Genomic DNA, 19,369 nt, shown 5'->3' on the forward strand with positions numbered 1-19,369 from the left:
TTAGCTTGTAAGTAGATTCCCAGAAACGTCAGCTAATACTGTTGCCTGCTTATTACCAGGGTCATTGAGCTAAGCCCTTGATGTGCATTCTGTTCGTAATCCGTCACTCCGGACCTGTTTTTCAGTTGCTTTTACAGAATGGTTATGTAACCAGCCCGAGGTGGCCGAGCCAGGCATCGGACTTCGCAGCTTTTCTGACTCAAAACTGCGTGCTTGTTGCAGCTCTACTATACCGTGCCGCCTCTTTTAAATATACGATCCCCTGCCCCGCTGCCTACTCGAAAATATCGTCATGGACTAGAACACTACAAAACATCATCATCCAGAGTTCAGAGGAAGTAAACTGACCTCACATTTCTGTAAACGTGTTCTTCAGCTCTTCCCGATTTTGCCTCAGGCCTGGACCTAATTCAGCCCGTTCGTTAGTCTGTCTTTACTCCGATTTTCCTAGACTCCAGCACGGCTGGAAGGTGGCACAGAGACGGGCTGCAGCACAGTGAATGAGACTTGTGGTCACTGAAGGAGGCCCTTCAGATTATCCCCTGCCTCCTCATCAGCGTTCATCTAAGACAATCATTTGTATTCCTGTAGACTAACGACTAGAGACTGAAATAAAAATACATCGGTAGTGGCATAAAACATGCAATATATCAGAATACATCTAACAAATTATTTGCAAGATTTTAATGCTGAAAACTATAAAACACTGATGAGGAAGTTAATGAAGATCAAAATAAATGGAGAAACATACTGTGTTTATGGATGACAAAATTTGACATTGTTATTAGGTAAATTCTCCCCAAATTAACTTATAGTTTGAACACAACGCTAATCAAAATTCCAGAAATTTTTATAAAAACTGACAAATAGATTCTAAAATGTGTATGGAAATGCTAACCCTCAAATGGCCTCAATAATTTTGAAAAAGAAAGCAAAGTTGGATGACTCACATCGCCTGATTTCAAGTCTTACTCTGAAAGGACGTTACTCAAGAAAATGTAATATTGGTGTAAGAATAGGCTATTATATCAGCGGAATACAATGGAGTGTCCCGAAGGAGACCTGCACGTATATGGTCAGTTGATTTTCAATAGAGGCGTCCAGGTAATTGGATGGGGACAAGTGTTCTTTTCAAAACTGATGCTGGAACATTTGGACAGCAATACGAAGAAATAATGAAACTTAACCCATATACAGCGCCATATAAAAAACCACTCATAATGAATTGTAGACCTAAGTGTGAAGCATAAAACTATAACATTTCTGGGATAAAACCTAGGAGAAAACCCTATTGACCTTGGGTTTGGGAAAGACGTTTTAGATAAGATACAAGAGGCACAAACCATAAGAGAAAAAATATTCCTTGAAACTTACTGTTAAAAAAAATAAAAAGACAAGATACACACTGGGAGAAAATATTTGCCACATGTGTATCTGATAAAGGACTCGAATCCAAAATATATAAACTCAATAATATGACACCAAAGAATCCAGTTTTTAAAAAAAAAAAAGGGTTCTTGTGTCAAAAAACCACATTGAAATGCAAATAAAAGCCACAGGGAGAAGCCACTAACACACCCACTGGAATGGATTAAAAAAACAACAAAAAAGCCAAGTTCTGTCAAGGATGTGAAGCAAGTAGGACTCCATCCAGCCCACGCACGGGGGACGCACCAATGAACGGTTCAGCCCCCGAGGAAAGTTTGGAGCCTCTCCTAGGTACGCAGCCAAGATAAATGAAAGCATATGTCGCCCGTCACCACAAACACCTGTGCGTGAATGTGTATAGAAGCTCCATTCACAATTGACAAACACTGGACAAACCCAAATGTTTGGTGAATGGACAGCCGAAGTGCAGTGCATCCCACAGGAAGACACTACCCGGTGACAAACGATGACAAACTCGATACATGCACCAGCATGAATGAATCTCAAAAACATATGAAGTAAAGGAAGCCAGGCACAAAAAGCTACATGCTCTGTGATTTCTTTCACATGACATTTTAGAAAAAGCAAAACTATAGTGAAACAAATAATTAGCCATGGTTACAAGGGGCAAGGGGTTAGGGGAAATAATTGACTTCAAAGGACAGGCACAGAGAGCCATTTGGGAGTGACAAAAATTCTATGTGTTGCTGATTATGTGGGTTACACAAATGTATATACATATATATAACCAACTATATATAATTATGTGTATGTAGACAAAACTCATGCAGCTGTACATCTACAGAGTGAATTTTACTATTTGTAAATACCTCCATAAAACTGAAATTTTTAAAAACCAGCAAAATGCATTAAGCTTTAATTAGAATCACAACTACTATTGTAAGATACATGAAATGATTATGTTTCTATATGTTGCACTTGACTAAATATGTATGTATTTCTGCTTTATGGTCACATTTAGGAAAGTATATTTTTAAATTTTACTAAAGTGTTACAATACAGATTAAACATTTGGATTGTGTTTATTTTTTATGAACTTGTCTTTCTTTTGGCAACAGTGTCTATGGAACAACAAAAAATGAAGTAGGTTTTATTTTATTTTTTTGCCTAGCCTGAGCTGTAAAGGAGTAATAAAACTTATTGTTTGTAACATTGCAGTCCTTAAGCATGTCGTTTGTTTTTCATTCCCCTGTTATCATTTCTTCACAAACTCCTAACTATTGTCCATGATTCTATAACATAGTAAAATCCTGTATGAACAGTATTTTACTTAACTGTAGAATTTTGCCTTCACTTGTTTGCATTCATTCACATTTAAATATTTTGCTTAGTTCAATCATGCATTTCCACCTTAGCTTTTCAATTACTCATTGATTTGTCTGTTAAGTCATATATCCATTCATAAACATTTTCTTCTCAGGTTGAAATGAATATATTTTTTTTCTTTTAAAGGTGAAATTGAACGAAATCTGGAGCTAATAGAAAAGTTTACAGATTTCTCCTTGATTTTACTTGCAGTGTTGACACTGTTTGTTATCTGAATTAAACAACTTTCTATAATCGGCTGTCCAGTCATGGTAATTTTTGATTGATATGGCAATGTTAGAAGACTAATCATAGCATTAAATTTTTTCCTCCAGCAGCCCCCTGGCATTGCCAATTGCCAAGCAAGACAGTATGCTGGAAAAAGACATCATGTTCAAAGATGCAACAAAAGGCCTGTACAAGGGACAATCTCAGGACAGTACTCCCGAAAATACCACCGTGAATGGCCCCACCAAACCTGATCAGGTAACTACACCCTTATTGCATGTCTGCTAGTGTTGCATCCTATTACATCATGCCTTAAAGTCCAACTTTTTAAAAACGAACACCTACTAATTTCAATTCAGATAAAAATTAATGAGTGCCAGTGTTAATATTTGGTTTGAAATTTCCATATATAAATTGTTATGGTATTATACTGGCCATTAACAAACTTAACTGCTGTGTGTTTTTACAAGAATTTGAATTTTATAGTCTTGATTTACCAGGAATGGAAGTTCAGCCAGTAGGTTAATTCCTGAATATTTCCGGTTATGTCATTAGTCATCATTTTGATTATTATGTAGATTGTTTTCTGTTTCTTACAAATATCAAACATTTTTCATAACAAGAAGAAGGACAAACCAATCACTGAGTCACTTATCCTTAAAAGCAACTGTGGTGGTGTTTTTGTGTGTGTGTGCCTGTGTGTCCCAGTGTCCAGATGATCCGAGATCACTTTGAGGAGCTTGGAGTTATAGAAATTAATGTATTTTTTGCTATCATTCCCACAGAAATAAATGATTTTTATATGTTTCATGTTTTATAAATGGCAGAGTAATTTTCTGAATGTCACAGAAATCCCTGAAAATGTTTTGTTTCACTGTGTCTAATTTTGAACGTTTTAAGGACAATTTATCGAGGTTTTCTAAAGATTCTCTTTTCAAAATTTAAATTTTATTATTTTTTGTTATTTTCAAATAACAAATTATTTTTGTAATTTTGAAATACCTTTAAATTGTAGTAAGTACACTCATCAGCTCAGGCTGCCGTAACAAAATACCACAAACTGGGTGGCTTGAACAACAGAGATTATTTTCTCACAGTTCTGGAGCCTGGAAGTCTAAGATCAAGGCTCTGGCTGATTCAGTTTCTGGTGAGTGTCTTCTTCCTGGCTTGCAGATGGCCTCTTTCTCTTCACATGGTAGACAGAGAGAAAAAACAACCTATCTGGTGTCTTTTATAAGGACACTAATCCTCTAGGATCAAGGCCCCACCCTTATAACCTCATTCAACCTTTATAACTTCCTAAAGGCCCCATCTCCAAACAGTGTCACAAGCTGGTTAGAGTCTCAACATATGAATCTTGGGGGACACAATTCAGTCCGTAGTGGTAGGCAATTGAGTGTTAGGTGAAATTTAAGGCAAAGCTTTTTCTTAACTTTTTTAAAGATCCTATGAACTTACTGTAAACTTAAATACATAATATTAAGTGAAAGAGTCCAATCTGAAAAGGCCACATACTATATGATTCTATTATTTGACATTCTGGAAAAGGCAAAACTATGGAGATAGTAAAAATATTAGAGGTTACCAGGGGTCGGGGCAGGGGAATAAATAGGTGGAGCACAGGGAGTTTTTAGGGCAGTGAAACTACTCTGTATGACACCGTAAGGGTAGATACGTGATATTATACATCTGTCCAAATCCATAGAACGTACAACACCAAGAGTGACCCTGACGTAAACTCTGGGCTTTGGGTGATGATGATGCATCAGTGAAGGCTCGTCAGTGGTAACAGAGGTACCACCCTGGCGAGGGATATTGATAACCGGGAAGGCTATGCATGAGTGGGGCCAGGGGTGTATGGGAAACTTCTGTACCTTCCTCTCAGTTTTGCTGTGAATCTAAAATAGCTCTAAAAAATAATATCTTTTAAAAAATGAGAGGACGTTCACAGCATAACGTCAAGTGTAATCGTTGCTGAGTGACTTTTCGGTTTTTAATGTAAGCTCTTTATAATTGTATCCTAGACATTAAAAGCAGCTGTAATCGTGTTCTATTGATCTGGTATTAAACAAGGAGAGGCTAGCATTCAGGTTTCATGTGCATATATTATCTCTGTGATATTCACTCACATGTCCCTCTGTGCGCGTCCTGCTGTCATTCATTCTTGGTCATGAGGTGCTGGGATTCTTGGCAGGGCTACCCTCACTCACACTTCACAGGAGGGCTTTAGAAAAGTCTTGTCAAACCAATAAAGTTCCCATTCACATTTTAAAAAGAAACACATTGTGTAGAATTCAAGTTGAAACAAAACCCACAGCATCTCTCCTTTCAGATTTTTGGAAAATGTAGGCCTCACCAAATGGTAACTCCATACATGAATATTCAAGACTTGATTTAAACTTTTTTTGGTTCTGATAGTCACCAAAATTCACATTCGCTTTATAATATCTCTGAGAATGTAGAATTTTCCTTAAGATCCTTAAAAGTGTGCGACGTTCTTCCTTCTCTTCACTTTTTGTTCTGTTTTCGGCTCCCATTCCTCCTCTCCCCTGCCCTCTTCCATTCTCTTCCTAATTTCCTAACTGCTTAACTTCTTCTTTCCCTTCCTCCCTCACTTCTTTCTTTACACAGTATATTTATTTAAATTTGGTTCCAGCTTAAAATTCAGGTCAAATTTTTATTCCATTTAGTGAAGGCATATTTTCCTGGGAGTAAAGAGACAGGAGGATGGAGTCAGGCAGATTTACTGTGGCTCAGGTCTGCTTCTGGAGCTCTGTGACTCTAGGAACCCCTTAATCTCACTAAGCCCCATCTGTAAAATGGGACCATAGTACTCACCTTACTTGGTTGTTTTGAAGATGACAAAAGACTAAGGCTATAAGGTGACAGCACAATTACCAAGAACAAGCAAAAACTCAGCAAGACATATTTATTGTTTTCATTACTGTTATTTATATAGACTGACTGTAAGGTTTTGCCAGAGTGGTTGAATCCTCTATCCACTAATTTATCTGCTCTTAATTCATGTAATTCCAGTCGACACTGGGTTTTCTTTTCTTCAATGTAAGTATAGATTATTTTAAAAAATAATAATATAAAATAATACTTTCAGAGCTTACAGATGCTTTCACCTATAATATCTTTTTTGAATTTTATTTATGTTTTGTACAGCAGGTTCTTATTAGTTATCTATTTTATACATATTAGTGTATACATGTCAATCCCAATCTCCCAGTTCATCCACCACTACCTGCCCCCCAACGCTTTTCCCCCTTCGTCTCCACGTTTGTTCTCTACATCTGTGTCTCTATTTCTGCCCTGCAAACCGGTTCATCTGTACCACTTTTCTAGGTTCCACATATAGGCGTTAATATACATATTTGTTTTTCTCTTTCTGACTTTCTTTGCTCTGTATGACAGTCTCTAGATCCATCCACGTCTCTACAAATGACCCAGTTTCGTTCCTTTTTATGGCTGAGTAATATTGCATTGTATATATGTACCACATCTTCTTTATCCATTCGTCTGTCGATGGGCATTGAGGTTGCTTCCATGACCTGGCTATTGCAAATAGTGCTGCAATGAACGTTGGGGTGCATGTGTCTTTTTGAATTATGGTTTTCTCAGGGTATATGCCCAGTTGTGGGATTGCTGGGTCGTATGGTAGTTCTATTTGTAGCTTTCTAAGGAACCTTCATACTGTTCTCCATAGTGGCTGTATCAATTGACATTCCCACCAGCAGTGCAAGAGGGTTCCCTTTTCTCCACATCCTCTCCAGCATTTGTTGTTTGTAGATTTTCTGATGATGCCCATTCTAACTGGTGTGAGGTGATACCTCACTGTAGCTTTGATTTGCATTTCTCTAATGATTAGGGATGTTGAGCAGCTTTTCATGTGCTTCTTGGCCATCTGTATATCTCCTTTGGAGAAATGTCCATTTAGGTCTTCTTCCCATTAATCCCCAAAATTCTACTGTGGGCAAGTTATAATTCACTTTTGCTACTTAAGTGACTCTCAAGTTTCAAATTGAGTATTTAAACCGACCAAACTTAAACTCAAGAAAGTTAAACAAATTGCCTAGAGTCACAAGTGTTTCTTTTCTGCTGTATCCAGTGCTCTTTGGAGACACGACAGCAAGCTCTGGGTTCATCTCCCAGAGCCCTGCTGCCCTGTGACAGTTCTGTGCACAGGAGAGAAAGTGTGTGTTCCACGGCTGCATGTGCATATAGGGCTTTTGAAGATTGGTGATGGTTCTCTTTCTGTAGTCCTCGGACATGCCAGCATCCAGGTACACAAAAGTGTAAATTTTCAGCAAACAGAGGACCTGATATATTGCACTCTCTAAGGACCATCTCATAGAATACAAAGCAGGTGAGAACAAGGTGCTGTGCAGGCACGGTGATGGGCTTCAGCTTTGGGAAGCTTAATATTTTGTCAGATCATCACCCCTTTCCCTGTAGGACCATCCTGGTCAGCTCGTTCCTTTCTAATTTCTTCTTTCCTCTTCTTTCATGCCTCCTTCTTTCTTTCCTGCAAACAGCCTTTCCCCAGAATCTTCTTGCTCTTATATCAATTGTCAGACCTTCTGTCTGCCCACTGAATTTCTGGTTCCTGGACATACACTACTTATGTCCTAGAGAGAGAAAACACAACCAGACACAACAGAACAAGACAGGAGATTTGACAGCACTCAAAGCAGTTTTGGCAGGTGGAGACGAGGAATCAGTGAATTCAGAGTATTTCCAAGATGTAAATTCCTTTCGGGTCTTGAAACATTTCTCAAAGTGTTTCTCTGATTTCTTCCTGACTTTCTATTCTGAATTATGTCTGTTTTGTGTTTCAGATTTCTGTTTTTGGAAATGTATACATGTATAGAGAGAAATGTATGTATATATATGGATATTTGTATATCTTCATAAGAACCATAATGATCAATCCTAGCGAAGATGTTAAGTGTTTTGTTGTTGTTGTTGTTTTACATATTTATCCTGTCTCTGTTTTGACTGTTGTCATAATTGTTTGGGAGACACTGGTAGCATACACGACTGAGTCTACAACTGTAACATAAAAATATTCACAGACATATTATCAGCTGTCACAGTGCTTTAGGAATCTTTTGAAAGAATGTGCCCCTTGCTTAAGACTGATTATCAAAGCTTCATTCCCGATCATTTTGGAATCTTTTATGCTAACTGCAAAGAATTCTTCCCTTGATCTACCCTAACACTGTATTTTCACGTTTCCTTACTACAAGCAGGCTGCGAAGTCTTCACATTGTTACTGTCCGCCTAGTAGTACTTTCTCTAACCCGTGTAGCAGCTGTGACTGGAGATGAAAACCCTCAAGAATTCCAAAGAGATGCCGCAATAGCTCTTTCAGCCTTGTTGGAACAAACATGAAACTTCTGTCAGTGCTATTCATGCTTGTTTTTTTTTAATGTGCATATGCAGAAATTTGCCTTGAGCTCCTGAGAGCTGTGGTTATATGCGGAATTTTATTATCTTAGCGTAAATCATTCCTGCTGAAGGAAAAAAAAAAAACTCCTGCTCTTGGTTTTTCTCCTTTTTATGATTGCTTTGGGAGTTCAATACGTATGCTAACTTGCGAGAGACCTTTCTCTATATAAATAAAACTAAACATTGCCCATTTCTGACTTGTAAAAATAATAGATTTTTATCTAATTTAAATATTTCAAATTTACCTTTTTTCTTCGAAATGTTGTCCCGTTTTTCAACTCTCACTCGATGTAAAATTGAGTAGGAAAGCAGTGTTTTTCTTCCTGACAGAATCATCTTAATCTCACGCTACTTTAAACTTAGGAGTAGTGTAGGACAGACTCAAATTCACAAGCCATAATTCTAGAGGCTACTTTTACATTCCAGTGCCTTCCTCCCCCATATATTCAGAAACTGAAGTCCAGGCACACTGCTTTCTTCCCATTCCAGTTTCGTGACGGGAGTTTTCCTTTAGCTTTGGAAACACTGAAAAACGTGAGCTTTTCAACAGCTGGTCTTAAAAAGGACTCAGCACAGTTCAGAGCTGTCTAAGTTAGACTTCATGATTGGAGGGGCGTGGGGTCGCATGCAGGTTGTGTGTGTAGGTGCATGTGTGAGTGTGTGCCCGGGCTGGTGGGGGTAGGGCAGAGATTCTCACCTGAATACATTTCTGTGACTGATGAATTTCTTCTTTCTTACAAGTGAACCATTTCATCTTTTTTTTTTTTTTTGTGGTACGCGGGCCTCTCACTGTTGTGGCCTCTCCCGTTGCGGAGCACAGGCTCCGGACGCGCAGGCTCAGCGGCCACGGCTCACGGGCCCAGCCGCTCCGCGGCACGTGGGATCCTCCCGGACCGGGGCACGAACCCGTATCCCCTGCATCGGCGGGCGGACTCTCAACCACTGCGCCACCAGGGAAGCCCAGCCATTTCATCTTTTACTCACAGTTTCGAATTCATGTGGTCTGTAAACTTTTGACATGTAATCGAAAGTGGAACAAACAACTGTGAAGACAGTTGATTGGAAAGCAATTAGGATTGATCTTACCTATTTTTCCCGCAGGTCAAGCTGATACCGCCTGCTCCGAACGACGACCTGGCGACGCTCAGCCAGCTTACCGACAGCAGCCTGCTTTATGAAATTCAGAAGCGCTTTGGGAACAATCAGATCTATGTAAGTGCCCTTGAAATTGCCTTTGCACTGCTTTTGTCTTGCTGCATATTTTCACCCTTCAGCGCTGCAAATATGACAAGGAAGGGGCTCATTGTTACTTCTGGTCATGCTGATAGCTTAAGGTGGATTTCTCAGAGTTTGGGTCAATTCTTCCGATGCGGTTATAAGGCAGTTTCTGCAAAGATTCACATTTCAGGGTTGTTAAGAGAAAAGTGAAACCCTGCGGGTAGACAACTTTCCTGTTGTCTTGTTTGCTGGAGAAGAAGATCTTGCTAGAACCAGCAGGTCCCTCATAAAAATGCTGTTTCCTTCATCTGCTTGAACCCAGCCTCCTAGATCTGGAGAATGAAGCTAAAGAGGAAAAGCTAAGTGTGTGCGGGGGATGCTTCTCTATTTGCATGAAAGAAAAACTATTGTTCTTCTAAATTATCAGGAAATGTCTGTCTGGTAAATAATTTATATACACATCTCTGATAATAGCATACAAATGTATGACTTAGCTGACAAACAGCATGGAGAATTGATTTGCTGTGGTTCTCTTCTGGTTTATGTGTGTTATTTCTTCCAATACGTGTATCAGTTTTGACACTATGCAATCTCAGTGTCTCGTGCTCTCTCTCATTGACTTTGTTAAATTCGTCTCAGAGTAATTCAATCAGAATGTCTATAGAGAAATCTGATTATGCGTATGTCTGCTATCCCTTTTTGATACACCTGTTTTTTTTTTTTCCTACTCTACTGAGAAACTGATGAGGTAATTTTCATGTAAATGTGAAATCTGAGTTTTCTTTACAAGTAATAAATTGTCAGGTGCTGATTAACCCATGAACATTCAGTGCGGTGTCTTAATGATGGGATAAATTGCCCGCCATGTAAATACACTTAAAATTAAATACTTCTATCAAAATTAACGGAATTGAGTCAGCAGCAGAAAGTGATGAAGCCTGATTCGTTTGGTCTGTTACTGCCCTGTTGCTTTTGTGTTATTTTTGTTCTCTTGTCTCTCCTTTTCCAGCATCGTGTTGATTCTCCTTCATTTTAACTTCTTAATCACATTATCAGCAGACCACTGCTTGAATAGTTTTGATTTCTCTGATTTCTTTCATGCTTTTCGAGTGGCTTTATCTCCCAAGATCTACTACTCCGCATTCTAGTGGGCACCGTCCTCGTCTTCTTTTCTCCAATAGCCTCCCGACTCTCTAGAGGAAACTTCGTAATGAACTAGAGTAATTTTCGTAAAGAACAAATGTAATCTTGAAACTCCCAGTCTTAAAGCTTCTCTGAGGCTTGTCATTTTTCTTGGAAGGAACAGCCACAAGCCTGCTTCTCCATCTGGTCCCTAAACACTGTCATTGATGATTCCTAGTCACGGGTCGCTGCCCTCCTTCCTGCATCGGGGATCCCCTTAGACTGTCCATTTTTCCATAAAGTCCTCTTTCTACCTCCGCGTAGTACATAGTTTAATAAGCTCCCACTCAACACTCCTTCAGTCTTTAAGTAAAGCTTCCCAGAGCTTCCCGATTAAGCCACTGTGGACCGTCTTTCTGGAGCACGCTTCTCACCGCTTGTGATTATAAACCTCGTTGGTGAGGTTTGCTTAGCATGTCACTGCCATGCGAGACTCTGAGCTCAGGGGGAACAGGAGCCCTGCTGGCCTTGCACTTCCTCGTCTGAAATGACAACTACCTCCCACCTGTTTATCCGAGTCATGTTGCAAACCCCACCCAGTGGGCCGCCTTCGCAGGCTCTCTTTGCTAAACTCTACTGGGTTTCTGTCTCTACCTGGATAATCAGAATTAGGGTTCCCCGCTTTGCTAAAGTTCATATAAAATACTATTAAAAAACAAAATTCAACCGAGTAAATTTTAGTGATCTAATTGGCTTTATTGAATGATTCATGAATTGGGCAACACCCCGTCTAGCTGGTAGAGGGGAGCTCCAGGGGGCCACAGAATGGGAAGGGTTTTCAAGGCAAGATAAGGAAGTCATAAAAAATATGGCTTAGGTAACTACTGTGGGGAACAGAGGGGTCTACGTAGCGATTACCTCGTCATCTTTTGGGGAATGGAGAGGGGCCATGTGACATATTACCTGACTGGTACCAAACAGAAAATTCCTGACTGTCTGGTCAAGACCACATTTCTGGGGGAGGTGGCAGCTTCAGTTAGGTTAGGTCGGATAGCCTGGCCTAGCATACGGGCCTCTATTTTGGGCCTGTGGTTTTCTTTTTGAGGATATAAACTTTTCACTAGGTGAGGCATGATTTCCTCTTCTGTAGACCTGAAATATTGAAGAGCTGAACTACCTAGGATCAATTTTGTAATGAGTGCTCCAAGTTATGGTATTTGAACTTGCCTTTAATGGATAGACAAGCAATTTAAACATTATTGATTGAATAGTAATAGGTGATGCTCTCAGTGTATTCTCTGGACCACTGGATATGTGAACTTTTTATTACCAGTCTGCCCTCAGAGTAAGCTTTTAGAAACTCTTGAGGCTATTTAATGGTTTAATTTCTGTCTGTTGAATCTCATAAGAATCAAGCCTTGCTTTTTGTATGTCTTTGTCTTTTTCAATTTCATTTTTCCAGGAATTAATTTTTTATTATGTTTTGCAGAAGTATTAGTCCACATGAATTGGAAATAAAAGTGTACCTTCCCCACAAATACAAAAGCACTAGTTTAGTAGACGTTTCAACGTTAAAATATTCAAATTTGGTTCTCCTATCCCAACATGCCCCTCCCATGCCCCTCCCATGCCCCTCCCATCTCTGTTAATGACAGCCTCTTTCTTTCAGTTTTCAGGCCAAAATGACTGGAAGAGTATTGGTGCTTTTTTTTCTTACATACCCCACATGCGATTTTCCTGCTGATCTCATCGGCCCTACCTTCAGAGTGCAGACAGAATATCCCCTCTGCTGCTGCTACCTGGGCCCTTCAGAGCCCAAGAGAAAACATTTCCGCTGAATTAACCGTTTAACCAGGGTTTTCATTGCTTTTTGCTATAGTCGGATAGTCTGCTTTGTTATAAGATGATCTTTTGGAACAATCTGCAAGTTGCTCTTTTAACTGAGTGCGTAGCATCCCATCTGGATATCAGATTGGGAAGTTTCCCTGCAGTCTGTGGGAGTAGGAAGTTCCTGAACCGTCAGACAGAAAGTGAATTGCAGGTAATGTGATATTCACCCACCAGGAAGTGCACAGAATAAATAACATTATTAACATTCAAGTAATAGTTTTATAAACTATTTTTATCACAAAATAAATTTTCAGGTAGTCCCGAATTCCTTCAATATTTAGGCTAAAAAAAATTATATCTCCATAAAAAATGCATTTTAGGGTATTTTTATTTTATTTTAATGTTCCTCATCTTTCTTAATTAACAGATTTCTCAATTCTTCCTCAATCTACTTTCTATCTTCATTTTTCTTCTCTGGAATTGAAGACTAATTTTCAGATACTTCACTAATAAGGTTCCCCTTTGGTTCAATTATTTTACTTTTATTTCCTCCCTCCTTTACTTGGCTATAAAATACTGACCAATCCTTCTTTTAAGTGAATGCTGTAATGCATTAGGGCATAGAGAGAGAATAATGCACAGGTCATTAAAGTCCTGCTTTATGAATTTTTATTTGGTGAACACACCTGTGTAACCAGCAGCTTCATAAAGAAAAGGAGTGTAAGAAGCTCCTTCCCAGTTTACTGTAACCATTACGAAAGTTTCTGGCATATACTCTTATGGATTCATTTTGTATTTCTTTTAATTTTGTATGAAAGGAATCATCCGGTATCTTCTTGATTTGTGTCTGTCATCTTTCATCATCATTATGTTTCTGATACTCATCTATAGTGTTGCTTGTAGCAGCAATTATTTGTTTTTATTCCTGTAAGTAAGCTACTGTACAATAAGCTACTGTATGAATATATCCTCTTTTATTTATTTACTCTACAATTGAGGAATCTTTGAGTTGTTTCCACTTTTTGGTTACTATGAATGATACTGTTATAAACCACGCTATGCCTTTTGGGGGGCACACATATTAAGTAGCTCTTGGAGTAACACACAGCCTCACATCTGTTGTGAGGCACTCACCTAGGACTACAGTGCCAGCGTCATCAGGTGTGTTCAGCTTCAGGAGATACAGCCAAATAGTATCTCAAAGTGGCTACATGCCCAATACAGACATCTAGGTTTCCACATCATGACCAACACTGGATGTTATCAGTATTATTTGTATTATTAATTAAAAAAAAAAAAATCTAGCCATTCTGGCAGTTGTGCAGTGGTACTTCATTTTGGTTTTAACTTACATTTCCCTGATAACTGTCAACTTTAATAATATAATAGCCAGTTATTTTGCCAGCAAAAGCAAGTTTATTCAGGAATAGCAGAGGAAATGGAATTCGGGTTGTGTAAACTATGGCAGACCACAGGCAAATCCAGAAATCAAGGAAGCGGAGCTTGCTTTTATAGGGAAAAGAGAGGGTTTGGGAGGGGCTGTAATAACTCAATCATCCATTGGAGGAAGCATGGAGTCCAGAGCATGGAGGCTTCTCATTGGTTGGGCTGCTTCAGTCTCTGATGGGCTAGGCTGTCCTCGGGTTGAAAGTTGTTTTTTTCTTTCTGTTGGTCAGTGAAATAGATACATCTTTCTGTTATGGATAGATGTAGGGCTCTTCCTGTTTGGGGTAATTAAGGATTCATGGTAGGGGTGTGATATCACCCCCTCCAGGCCTGTTCCAAGTCCAGCTTTAGCTGAGGTTTTTAAAATTAATTCCACATAACTAATGATGTTGACCGATAGGTGTCTGTTGCTGATTTGATTATCTTATCTTGTGAAGTGTCTCCAGTTATATTGCCATTTAAAAATAAATGGGTTTTAAAATATTTTCTCCTTGATGTTTCTTAAACATTCAGGATATTCTTTCTTTGTCTGATATGTATAGATATAGATATAGATATATATTTATTGCAAACATTTTCTCCCAGTTTGTGGCTTGCATTTTAGTCTTCTAAAGTGTCTTTAGATAAAGAGAAATTGGCAGTTTTTACAAAGTTCTTAAGGGTTAGTACTTTTTGTGTGCTGCTTAAAGAATTTTGGCCTTGGTCCTGAAAATATTTTCCTATATTTCCTTCTTGAAGTTTGGCTGTTTTAACTTTCACGTTACAGGTGAATTACCAGTGTGGAAATGATCTCACAGTGGTAAAAGAGGAGGGTCAAGATCAATATTTTCCCATGTGGATTCCCCCCGTACGTTGCAGTGAGACCTTTGTTATAAACAAGCTTGCCATGGGGAGTGAGTCTCTCTGAAATCGGTCTTCCGTTGTATGGATCTGTTAGTCTGTCTGTAAACCAGTGCTGAAATATCTTAAGCATGATAGCTATGTAATAAATCTTGATATATAGAAAGTCCTCAGACTTTGTTCTTCAAAATGTCTCGGCTAATGACTCTTGGACATTCATACATATTTTAAAGTCCACTTATCAATTTCCATTGGATTTTCATTGGTATTGCTTTGAATGTACAGATTAGATGAGAATAATTGAGATTTTTCCAATATTGGATTTTTTGTTTCATGGAACATTACTGTCTGTCCTTTGGTCATCTTTAATTTTGCTGGAACACTAAAAATAAATTGGTATAGAAGGCCTGTTTGCATTATATCTATTTTAGGCATTTTTCAAGTTTTGATGCTATAATAAATGTTATTTTCTTATTGAAAATAACAAGCAATTGTGTTTTCTAATTGTTCATGGCTAATATATAGAGACACTATTTTGAGTTTTTATAAGCACATTTTATTCATCAGACTTGCTATATCCATATGTAAGTATTAACTTACGTGGAGATTCTTTTGGCTTCTCTGCACACACTGCTATGTAGTCTCCAAATAGCGACTTTCATGTGTCTCTTTTAAATCTTGATAGATTCTTTACTTTCTTTTCTTGCATTGTTTCATGGTATAGGGCTGTTAAGAAAGATGACTGGCAGTGACAATAATTGACATTCCTGTCCTGTTTCTGATCCCAGGGTAAAGCTGTTTTATTATTAAAATCTGTTTTATCATTAAAATCTCTGTTTTATCATTAAGCAAGTGGTTAGCAGTAGCTGTGCCATAGGTGTAATAACTTTTTATAGATTAAGAAAGTTCCGTTATATTAATAGTTTTCAAAGTTTTTTTTTTGTTTTTTTGTTTTTGTTTTTTTGTTTTTTTTTCGCGGTACGCGGGCCTCTCACTGTTGCGGCCTCTCCCGTTGCGGAGCACAGGCTCCGGACGCGCAGGCCCAGCGGCCACGGCTCACGGGCCCAGCCGCTCCGCGGCACGTGGGATCCTCCCGGACCGGGGCACGAACCCGCGTCCCCTGCATCGGCAGGCGGATTCTCAACCACTGTGCCACCAGGGAAGCCCTAGTTAGGTTTTTAATATCCAGTTTATCGAGGCCTCTTAAAATGAAGTGAATCATGTTCCCTCTTTGCTGTTTTCTGGAATAACTTGTATAACATTTGTTTCTTTGTACATCAGCATTGAGAATTCACTGGTGAATTCTTAGTTTTCTTTGTGGAAAGGTTTTAGACATAGATTCAATTTCTTGTACAAAAAACAAAACTAGTTAGATTTCCTAGTTAGTACATTTGTTTGGGGGTAAAAGATGGTGGATTGTTGTCCATAGCATATAAATATCCAAACTTAGTGACTAAAATACGATTCCTCTTCATCTGTTTTCATGTCAGTGGTATCTGTAGTGATGCCATATTTGGCATATTGGTGGTTGGTGCATTTCCTCTTGTTTTCGCAGTCAATCTTGTTAGGGTACTATGTTTTTATTAGATTTTTCAAGATTGCCTTTTGGCTTTTGTTTCTTATTCTTTGGCATTTGTTTACTGTTCCTTTAATTTCTGCTCTTATATTGGCTATTTAATTCTGCATAATTTGATGTAATTTGATGAGCTCCTTGAAAAGGATACTTCGATCATGATCTGCCTTTCTTCTTTTCTAACATATACATTTCAGGCAATAATTTTCATACCAAGTATACCTTTAGTAGCATCTCACATGTTATAATATGTCATAATCAAAATATTTTCTCATTTGCATTATGGTTTCTTTTCTGGCTCATAGGTTACTTGCAGATGTATAAGTTCCAAACATTTGGTCATTTTCTAGGTATCCATTATTAATTTCTATCGTAATTCTCCCATGATCAGAGAACATACTCTACGTGACTCAAACTCTTTGAATATAATGAAACTGGCCGGTGTTCAACTTAAAAGAATGTATATTGTATGGTTCTTGGTAATAGTGTTCTATATAAGTCAGTTAGTCAACTTGGTAATTATTTATTTCAAAATTTTGCCTGTTTGTTCCATTAGTTACTAAGAAAAAATTGTTACGGTTCTCCACTATCACTGTGAGTTCATGTTTCTCTCAGATTTCAGTCTCGTAGAATTTCAGAATTGCTATATCTTCCTGATTTATCATTTTATTATTGTGAAATGTTCCTTTTTATCACTGGTGCTGCTTCCTACCTTAAAGTCTGTTTTCTATGAATTGAATATTGCTCAACCACCTTTCTTGAAGTTATTACTGTTTGCATGTGTGTCTTGCTTCATCCTTTATCATTCAAGTTTCCTTAGTCTTTATATTTGAGTTAGCATTTTAATCCAGTTCATAATCTTTGTCATTTAATTATTTAGTAGTTTACGTTTGACATAATTACTGATGTATGTGGGTTTAAATCTAACATTTTATTATTTGATTTTTATTTGGTCCATCTGTACTTTATGCCTTTATAGCTCATTACTTGTCTTTTAAAAATTATTTTTATTTGCTTTCTGTGCTTTACTACCTTTTCTGTTATACATTTTATTATTATTATTATGCAGCAAAATAGAATTCATACACCATTCACCGCCTCCACTCTATTTGGCCATGTGTTTTAATTTTGTCTGTTTTTATTCAGCTGGTGATTATAAAACCCCTTTAAGATAAGAAATTCTTAGAATTCAGTCATTTCACTTGTTATGTGTTCAATGGAACAAGCCTATTGGTTTAATTTTATTTGAATTTTCTATTTATTTACAAACTGTTAAAACGGTTCACAAAATGAAGTGTGATTTTTACTTATTCTCTATATTTTGCTCAGTGATTTTAAAATTATATAATTTTTAACTATTTAAAGGTGCTATTTATATGGTCCGATAACTATTTATATCCTTTCCTTTTAACAGACTTTTATTGGGGACATCCTCCTGCTTGTTAATCCATTCAAGGAGATTCCAATTTATTCCACCATGGTGAGTATAAAATTTAAAATACCATTTAATAATGTAGAGTAACACTCACTAGACATGCCTGTTTGTATCAAATGATTAAGAAGAAAAAACCGAAACAGTGAGTAAAATCAAACTTCTCAGAAAATCCTACACTGAATGACTAGATAATAGTGACTTTAATTTCTTCTGAGAAAATATTGACAAGGAATGTTATTTTGTCAAAAGATTTCTTTGCACTTATAATGTGTAATTCTTATGATTGTAGTCACTAGACAGACATCTAAAATCAAATGTTATAGTAACTCTATTTCCCATGTATTTTTGGTTAATTCAAGGTCAGTTGGTTTAGAGTTCTTTGAACCTCATGACCGCTGTCAGAAGAGTATTATGATGTTAAAGCAATGGAATAAGAAAGGATGATACTCTGCACTTATGCATTTTTCTAAAAGACTTTCCAGCTTTAATCATGAGACTCAAAATGAAAGGAGAAATTGCTTTTGGAAAATCATTGCAGGCAACTGAAAACACAGTATGACCTTTGCTGTGTTGTTGCCCACATCATTGTGGACAAGGAAGCATATTGTCCTATCTCTTTGCCTAGTATTTTTGGATCCAACATACTGTCAGGGGAGCTCTCTACTTTTTTGTGCAGCCACAAGGCTGTTTCCAGTATGAAACAGAATCCCTAATAAGGAGCAGTAGAGAAAAGGAGGAGACGTGTGTTCTTGAAGCAGGGACACACTCGTAGATGCTGGAGGGGGGATGGGGGTAGGGGAGAGAAAGAGAGAGGAAGAGAGAAAGAGATTACTCTCTCTAAACCCCCGAGGAAGCTACTAAGAATTATTACAGAAATGCTTCCCGGGTACGAGAGGACCTCTCACTAGCCCACCTTCCACTCTTCTTACCAAGAGTCAATTCCACCATTGCTTTAAAACTGCCTTGGAACTTGCCCACCCTCCCCATTCCACCCATTCCTACCCCAGCCTCATCCCTGGGCTGTCTAAGTGTGTGTGGAAGCAGGACCGAGTAGGGCAAAAGAATTACAGGTACCCATAATCATTTGGGGGGTTCTGTCATAAGAGAAGGTGCAGGAAAAGGAGGGGAAGGAGGAGAAGGGGGAGGGGAGGTAACAATGACAGGGGAGGTGGCGCCGTGCAAGAACCAAGCCCGCGGCATTGGCAAAGCAGTATTCAGAAAACCAACGCACAGGTGCACGTCTGAGAATACATATGCTTGAGCAGTGAATCTGCATCGGCTCTTCACACTCAGTGTCAGACTTTGCTCGGGTGTTTCCCCCCGTAACCTTTACTGTGGAGTTCACAAACCAAAGATGTACCACCTTGAAATCTCAGTTTGCAAAAGGATGACACATTCAGGATAAATACCCGGGGATGACTTCTCAAGGTTATATTTTTGACTACACACAGTACAAAACTGATCAG

At 38.3% G+C, this 19,369-nt stretch overlaps 1 protein-coding gene across 6 annotated transcripts in view; it reads left to right on the forward strand.

Annotated features, from left to right (window-relative positions):
* The window catches only part of MYO16 (myosin XVI), a 537,770-nt gene that overhangs the window by 246,914 nt on the left and 271,487 nt on the right, over nucleotides 1-19,369 (forward strand). For all 6 annotated transcript variants that reach the window (XM_067016255.1, XM_067016250.1, XM_067016252.1 and 3 more), the window contains 3 exons: nucleotides 3,090-3,240; nucleotides 9,541-9,651; nucleotides 17,883-17,948. In XM_067016255.1, coding sequence (XP_066872356.1) covers nucleotides 3,090-3,240; nucleotides 9,541-9,651; nucleotides 17,883-17,948 — 328 coding nt within the window. The remainder of the gene's footprint in view (nucleotides 1-3,089; nucleotides 3,241-9,540; nucleotides 9,652-17,882; nucleotides 17,949-19,369) is intronic.

The sequence above is a fragment of the Kogia breviceps genome, chromosome 16 (assembly GCF_026419965.1).
Source record: "Kogia breviceps isolate mKogBre1 chromosome 16, mKogBre1 haplotype 1, whole genome shotgun sequence".
In the NCBI taxonomy this organism is placed as follows: domain Eukaryota; kingdom Metazoa; phylum Chordata; class Mammalia; order Artiodactyla; family Physeteridae; genus Kogia; species Kogia breviceps.